We start from the raw sequence: 9,073 nt of genomic DNA, 5'->3' as shown, positions 1-9,073 counted from the left end.
TTGCAGGGATTGGTTTTGTATTATGCAATTTAGATGTTTTATTTGAAGGGGTTTAATTTTAACATATTTTTATACAATTTTTTTATACTATTATATAAATAAAAACATTGAATATGTGATTTATTTTTATGTGCTGAATATGCAATATTTAAAGTAATTATTATAAGATATGATAATTTTTAATCATTTAATTATAACAGTATAGTTTTTTTTATACATCACTAGTATAATTCAATTAAAATTTCATTTAAAAATTTCTCAATGTTAGATTTTCTCTCATTTTCTTTTTCCCAACGTTCACGTAGAATGGACAAAGTCGCCGTATATCAAGGTCTCAATTATCGTACTACTCGGTACATGTTCCTTTGCATTATCCAACCCTTAAAAATAAAATAATGTTTTATCAGAATTTTTGTTAAAATACATTATCATAATTATTAATTCTTAGACGAATAAGTAGTTATTCAAATACTACAGTTATTATTATCAACATTATCAACTTGCAGCAGCACACTCATCGGCTAAACATTAGACCCGAATTCAGTGCAATCCATGTGAAAATTTTACCGTGCATTTAGATAAAATTTTATATTTTTATTTAAATAAAAATGTGTTAATTTAAGCGAAAATATAAAATAATGTAACTTCACGGTACTGCATTAAATCTAAATCTCATTTCTTTTCTTTTTCGTAAAAGCTCCCTTCCACCCTTGTTAACACCTTTCTATTAATATACTACATCAAAATTAAATTTACATATTTTTTAAGAATTTACATAAATTTATTTTTATTAAAATTAATAAAATATCAAAATATACACTACATTATTAATATTAAACATTATTATTTTAATTCATATTTATAAACACAGATACTTAATTCATCAAATTAATAAAAAATGATGTCATAAATTTATTTAGTTTTTTATAATCTCATATAGATTAACACTCTTTAAAATATATTTTAATTAATACCTAAAAATTATTAGAAATATATTTTTTACTAATTTTTTAATATATTTTAATTATAAACTAAAATTTATTTAAAATTACAAAAAATGAGATAAAATATTAAATTAAAAATATATAAAAATAAATATGTTACTAACATTTTTTATTAAAATTTATAAAAAGTGTTAGTCTTAATTTTTAGAGTTGAGTTTAAACAATTAACAATAATAAATTTTTATTTATTATTTTTCTATAACTTTAACATAATAAATAAATTATTTTTAATAATTTTTTACTTTTAAATATTTGAATAGAGGGCCAAAAATAATAAAATTTAAATTTTATTAAATATTAAAAATATAAAAAAAATTATTTTTAATATTTTTTATAAATTTTATCTAATAATCATAATTGTATTATTAATATTTTTTTAATAAAAAAATTATCATCTACAATAAATTTAGTAAATTTGAATAATATTATTGCAAGTAAAGCAAAATATGGCATAAGTTTTAATAATTTTTTATTATAGATTTTTTTTAGTGAAACACGCGCTAATAAAATTGATAATATATATATATATATATATATATATATATATATATATATTAAAAAATTATTATTAACATTTCTCTTTGTCCAACACTTCCTATTTCCAATATTTAAACCCCCACTTCCACCAATCAACAGACACTCACAAACTCCAAAACTTGACCACCATGGCCAGCGGTGACTCCACGTCACCCTACCACCCCACGGCCAAACCCACCACCACCACCCTCTTCAACTGCAAAAAAACCAACCTCTACTCTTTCATCGCTTTCCTCTGCATACTCTCTTACATCTTCGGCGCGTACCAACAAACCACCACTACCAAAATCCCCACAAAAACCCCATGCCCCCAAAACCCCACTCTCACCCCAATAACCACGCGCCTAGACTTCTTCTCCCACCACAACGCCACCTCCCTCACTCCCTCCGCCTCTAAACTCCACTATCCTCCCTGCCATGCGTCACTCGGCGAGTATACCCCCTGCGAAGACCACGCGCGCTCGCTCCGCTACTCACGCGACAAAATGGTGTACCGCGAGAGGCACTGTCCCCAGAAGAATGAGCTTCTCAAGTGCCGCGTGCCCGCTCCACACGGTTACAAGAACCCGTTTCCGTGGCCCACGAGCAGGGATGTCGCGTGGTATGCAAACGTGCCTCACCGTGAACTCACGGTGGAAAAGGCCGTGCAGAACTGGATCCGTTACGACGGCGACAAGTTCCGCTTCCCCGGCGGCGGAACCATGTTCCCACTTGGTGCTGATAAGTACATCGACGATATTGGAACGTTGATTAATCTCCGAGACGGTTCAGTTCGAACCGCTGTCGATACTGGCTGTGGGGTACGCGTTTTTTTCTCTCTCTTTATTTTTCCTTTCTTGCCACCTTTTAAGCATTAAAGTATCCTTTTTCAGAGAAGGAAAAGGGGAAATAGTTGAAATTATAAATTATTTTGATAGATTTTAATAAATATTTAAAAAGTTATATTGAGAGAGTACGTAGAGCACTTCTCGAAAATGAATAGACAAAGAGTTTCTTTGGAACGTCTTTGTCCTTGTCTTTTACTTTTAGGATGAGAAATAATGCCGTTTCCACCGTTTCGGTCCACAATTTTCAACTTGTTTTTTCTAATGATACGCCAGTTTAATCCATAAAATTGTGATTACTGGTCAAATTCAGATCCCATTGTTCTCAAGTTAGAAAAAACGAATTCATAGACGTTTATTGAAATCCATTATCGGTATTTCTTTATATATATATATATATATATATATATATAATGATAAATAAAATATCAAGTAAGATGTTAATTTTTAATCATTCAAATGATAAATTACTATTAAAATTAATTTTACTCAATCTTAAATTAAAAATAAAAAGACTAACATTAAATTTTTAATAAGATAAAATGATATTTTATAATTTCAGTAATTGAATTCATCACTGTTAGTAATTTTATGATTAATTTCTTAATTGCATGTAATTTTTAATGCTATTGTAAAAAAAAGTTCATTTTTTTTTTGTTAATTGGCTGAACTTTATCTTGATTATTATAATATTTTATAGGAAAACAAAAAATTAAGTTGGGTAGGGAATTAGTTCAGATTAAAGGGTCGAGTCTTTACTACATTGTACCATAAAAAGAAAAGGGTCTCTGCTCTTTACAACAACTTGTTGGATTGTGTCTTTATTCACGTGAGGGTTAACTATAGATGATTTTTGAGTTTTAGATCAAAATGTCTTGGGAGGAGTTGTAACTTCAGAAAATGCGCAAGTAGTTTTACTGTGTTTAATTGAGGATGGGGTCTTCTAAGAAACGGTTTAGATTGCAAAATTGAAATTAAGGAGAGGGTTTGTCTTCATGTGGGGAAGGCTTTTGGGGTATTTTCTTGTAAAGGAGGGTGTGATTTGTTCGATTGTCTCGTACCAGTTTTTGGTTGGTTGTGTTTTCAAATGAATGGATCCAAAACAAAGGGTTACTTGCTGTCTGCCCTTTACATAAATGAATAATGATTCTCACATGGATTTTATGCAATAAATATTTTCTCTGGGAAATTTCCGGGGTAGATGTTACCCTCAGAACCCATATCAGAGGAAATTAAACTTGGATGTGATATCGAAGCTGAGCACATAAATGTGATACTTTTGATCCAAATGTAATAAATTGATTTATACGCGTTCATTTATTAGTTTAAATTTTAGAATATTTAATTCATTAGGTGATTAAAGTAGAGTTATTAATAATATTATTATTACTATTAGTTGTAAAAATTAAATTTTGACATATGACAAAATTAAGTCAATACATTCTCTGTATTCTTTTTATGAATGGTTGCATTCAGATGTAGATATTCGTTGTATTTGTTTCTTTTGCTTAATTTCAGCCATTCATGAACAAGGGATGTGAAAAAGGACAAAAACTTGGAAGGCTTCTGATAATGTATTACTGTATTTGTTTTCTATTGAGCGACGCCTAGAAATGCGCGATCCATACTATGAATAATGGATTACTCATAGAAAGGGTAATCAAAATTCCATCTAAAAAATTGTCCTTTTCCTTGTTCCTTAATTTCTAATAAAAAGACCGAAAATTCAGAAGTGAAATGAACCGGGCCAGCTGTGTTTCCCGGGGTAAGACGGCATATACAGCTTTGTTGCTTTATAGCTATAACTGAGATTCCAAACTATTATAATATATTGTGATTTATGATCTTTGATAAAGTTGAAACTGTATGTTGGAGTGTGCCATCGAGAAAACAAAATACAACTGTACTTTGGAGTAAATTAATTAATAACATATAAGGAACGGCCTAATCCAACATGGTTGATTATTATAATACTAGCTTCTATTTTTGGTTTCTTCCCTAACGAGGCATTTGTCTGGTTAGTCACTAACCATATGTTATTTTCTTAATTTAGCTTTTGGATTCATTGTATTTTACAGACAGTATATACAAAAAGTATCTTTTGAAATAAATTCTGTCAAATTAAAGTTTAATCATTATGATGCTACATTATACTATTCTTTTATGTCATTGTTAGCAGATTCCATCTCAATGTAATGTCCCGATCACATCGTGAGAATAAGATTCATCCTGCTTAATATCCTCTATTTAAATCTTGCTAAATACTATTTTTTATTAAAAGGACAAATTTTAATCTATTTTTGTCATTATTTGTCAAATTTTGAAATACTGATTGATTGAAATGGCAAGAACAAATCTAGGAAACTGCATCTAATTGTTGAACTGTGTAATAGGGCCAACATTGAATATTTCCTTAAACTTGAGTTCGCAGGTTGCTAGTTGGGGAGCGTATCTTCTATCCCGTGACATCTTAACAGTGTCGATTGCACCAAGAGACACACACGAAGCACAAGTTCAGTTTGCACTTGAAAGAGGAGTTCCTGCATTAATTGGAGTTCTAGCTTCAAAGAGGTTGCCTTTCCCTTCTAGAGCTTTTGACATGGCACACTGTTCTCGCTGCCTCATTCCATGGGCTGAATATGGTAATTACTATTCTCCCAATTTAAAGAAAAGTTAAATAACATAAATGAAGTTCCTTGAGTAGTGAAGCCAGAAAACATTTATTGCGGTAGCTAATTTATAATAGCAAGGAAATTATTAACTAAAGTCTTTAGGACTAAATTAAAACAACTAATAATAATAAAATTTTATTTAAAATAGAATATTTATTATTTTTTTATAATTTTAATGTAATGGTTTTTTTTTTCAATAAAAAATTATTATTTTTGGATGCTTTAACTCAACTGAAGTATCCAAAACCTATTATAGTATCAAGGAAAGTTACTAACAATACTAAAAAAAATATTAGAGGTTGTTTGATTTTAGAAAGTGTTTTTTATTTTCACTCTTAGTTACAAAACTTTTTTTTTCTTATTTTTTAAGATTTGTATAGAAAATCATGGAAACAACTTTATTTTATTTTTATTATTTTCTGTACAAATCTTTGAAAAAATAAATTAAACTGATAGTTTTGGAATTAAAGGTGAAAATGAAAACTAATTTTTGAAATCAACAGTTACTTAATTTTCCAACATTTCACATTTACCATGGTTTTGGGGTAGCCGATAAATATTTATTGAGAGTAGCCAATCATATTTATCTTAATTACTTCCAAAAGTTTGAAAAAGTTTTGGATGGTCATGAGTAGCAATAATGTAGTTCAGCTCCTGCCTATAGCTTCATGATTGAACGTGTGTTTATTATGTTTTTTTAATACTTGTTGAATTAGATGGGCTTTATCTAAATGAAATTGATCGAATTCTACGCCCTGGTGGGTATTGGATTCTATCTGGGCCTCCAATACGGTGGAAGAAATATTGGAAAGGATGGGAAAGAACAAAGGAGGATTTGAATGCAGAGCAAACTAAAATTGAGGAGGTAGCTAAAAGCCTGTGCTGGAAAAAGCTAGTGGAGAAGGGTGATATTGCTATTTGGCAGAAAGCCAAAAATCATTTGGAATGCAAAGCTAACCGTAAAGTCACTCAAAATCGCCCTTTTTGCCAGTCACAGCATAATTCTGACAAAGCTTGGTATGTGCTTCTTTTCTCATTTTCCTTGTGTTGCTTTCTTTCAAGTAATTTTTTATAATATTTAAAGTAAATGTTTTGCAATTCTCTTCAATTAATATTTAGATACTTGTAATTTCATTTATTTTTAAAATACGTTTTCATAATCTAAAAGCTTTTAGGAGAAATCTTTATAGTCTTAAAATCATTTTAATGAGGTCTGTGCTTGCAAAATATCATTAACTGTTAAATTATTAAGAATTATTTTAAAATGGAGATAAAGGGTATGTTTGGGGTAAATAACTTAATAAGCATTTGTTTAATAAGTTCTTATCACATGAGAGCTAATGATATGAATTTGATGATAAAACTTTTAATTCAAGAAGTTAATAAGATGTACTAATGCATGTTGAAATAAATTTTTAATAAAACAATCGCTTATTTTTTAAAAGCTCTCTTACTAAGGTGTAAAAAATAGGTGGTAGTTTTCATGAAATAAGGTTATCCAAACATTCACAACCTGATTAAAATAAGTTAAGAAAAGGTTATAGAAAATTATAAATTAATTTTCGTAAGTCCTCCATAATCCTTACTAAACATTCTCAAAGTATAACTAAAGATTCAATTTTTTAAAAATGCATGGACTTTTTTAAAACTATTTAAAAACCCAATGACCCGGTGTGATTTTAATGCGTAGTTTTTGGGTCATTTTTCAGGTACACAGATATGAAGACATGTTTGAATCCTCTACCTGAAGTGTCCAACAAAGAAGAAACTGCAGGTGGGGCATTGGAAAATTGGCCTGATAGACTAAAAGCCACCCCACCAAGGATTTTCAAGGGGACCATAAAGGGTGTTACTCCTGAAACTTTCTCAAAAGATAATAATCTGTGGAAGAAAAGGGTATCATATTATAAGAAGGTTAACAATCTACTAGGAAAAGCTGGGAGATACCGCAACCTTTTAGACATGAATGCTTACTTAGGTGGTTTTGCTGCTGCACTAATTAAATCTCCTGTTTGGGTCATGAATGTGGTTCCTGTTCAGGCTAAGGTTGATACACTTGGTGCAATATATGAAAGGGGTTTGATTGGAACATACCAAAATTGGTTAGCTCATTTTTCTCTCGTAGTCTTTGTTTGATGAAAGGATAAAATTTATGTGTAATAATTTTTTTGGTGTTTTTGGTGTTGGTTTTTACTCAAAATTAAAATTTCACTTTGATAAAAGATTTGAGTTTAATGTTGTTGCAGGTCATCTTGGTAAAACTTTTAATTTTATTTAGAAAACAGCACCAAAAATACTTGAAGAACTGTACTTAAAGTTTTATTTTTCATGAATTTTTCTCCGTTTGTATCCTCTAAAATGCTTGTGGTCATTAACTTTGTTGCAGGTGTGAAGCAATGTCTACTTATCCTAGAACTTATGACTTAATTCATGCTGATTCAGTGTTCAGCCTTTACAATGACAGGTATACAATTATTTTGAGGTGCATGTTTTAGTTTCCAAGATGACGTTTAACTGAAAATTTCTACCAAAACTTAAAACTTTTAGATTCCGTTTTAGACAGTAAATCAAACCCAAAAATTTCATATAGATATATATACCCAATTTAATGTTTAATCTGAATCTAAACGTATGAAGTTTTAAAATCTGAATAATTGCTTGTGTGTTGTAGATGTGAATTGGAAGACATTTTGTTAGAGATGGATAGGATTCTTAGACCAGAAGGAAGTGTGATCATAAGAGATGATGTTGATATATTGGTAAAGGTAAAGAGTATTGTGGATGGCATGGATTGGGAGAGTCAAATTGTGGACCATGAAGATGGCCCTCTTGAAAGGGGGAAGCTTTTATTTGCTGTGAAAAATTATTGGACTTCTCCCACAGCATCCGACAAGAGTAGTTAAATACACTTTCTTATAGTAAAGAGGCCCCTTTGTTTTTTAGTTTTTCTCTTTTCCTACTTTAACTTTCCTTTTTTCTTCTTTCTTTTCTGTATTTGGCAAGTTGTTAATTGTTATTCTTTGTATTTTAACTTTTCTTTCTTCTTTTGGGCCTTGTGCAAGCAAGTTTTGTTCAATGCAAATTCAGTTTAACTGTGCAGAACACCGAATTCCAGTGCTTACTCTTGTTTTGCTCTACAAATTATGGGTTAAGTAACCCAAATGCTTTTAATTGATACTTCTGTCTTTCTTTGAACATAGAGATGAAAATTGGATCATCCATATTAGCATTTAATATATTTATCTTTGTGATTGTGCAGCATGTAAGGCCATTCTTCAAATTCGTCTCATCACACATGTAATAATAGCTTTTATTTTTATAATTTCGATATGAAATATTATTTTTATCAATTAAAATGCAAGTAATTAGGTTAGGTATGAGTATTTAAGTACTTGTCAATAACGGGCGCTCTCTCTTACATTCATGCATATATATTAGTATGTTTTAAGATTTGTTGAAAAGTGCCCAATAATTCTAAAAACTAAATATGTTATTAATGGACAAAAATATAAAACATAAAAATTGTCTTCGTTAGTATAACTTATATTTTAATAAAATTAAACTATTTATATAATCATAATGAGTTTATATTAATAATATAATATAATATAATAAAAATTTATGTATTAATAGAAATATTTTTAAATCATATTGATTTACAAATAATAATTTCACCGGTGATTGAATGAACCGATAATAATAATAATAATAATAATAATAATATATAGTTAATATTATGTAGTATATTAAATAATACATACTAATTTAAGATTGTAAAAAGTTAACTTAATTATTGACCTATTTAGACCAATTTTTTGGTATATCCATCTTTTTAGTTGACTAAATTAGTTATCTAATCTGTTCAAATCGAACCAACCGATCCAATTTTAGTAATAATGACTAATAATATATGATATTTTTATACTAATAAAATTATTTGTTAATAGAGTGTATTATATTATTCGCATAAACTTATACAACCTTGATGAATATTATAGGATAAAAATTAATAAAATTTAAAATTGAATAATGATAG

At 29.1% G+C, this 9,073-nt stretch overlaps 1 protein-coding gene across 1 annotated transcript; it reads left to right on the top strand.

The window, feature by feature from the left end:
- Positions 1-1,669: 1,669 nt before the first annotated feature.
- On the top strand, positions 1,670-8,753 carry LOC113866671 (probable methyltransferase PMT16; the record flags this gene model as incomplete). The annotated part of the gene is made up of 7 exons (XM_027501480.1): positions 1,670-2,341; positions 4,797-5,007; positions 5,754-6,054; positions 6,747-7,139; positions 7,424-7,501; positions 7,709-7,932; positions 8,731-8,753. Coding segments are annotated over exons 1-7 (1,902 nt in total), but the record flags the coding sequence as incomplete, so codon positions are not given.
- Between the last annotated feature and the right edge of the window lie 320 nt (positions 8,754-9,073).

The sequence above is a fragment of the Abrus precatorius genome, unplaced genomic scaffold, assembly GCF_003935025.1.
Source record: "Abrus precatorius isolate BTA unplaced genomic scaffold, Abrus_2018 Scaffold5, whole genome shotgun sequence".
In the NCBI taxonomy this organism is placed as follows: domain Eukaryota; kingdom Viridiplantae; phylum Streptophyta; class Magnoliopsida; order Fabales; family Fabaceae; genus Abrus; species Abrus precatorius.
The sequence above is the reverse complement of the archived record's forward strand: the minus strand, read 5'-3'. Positions and strand labels throughout refer to the sequence as shown.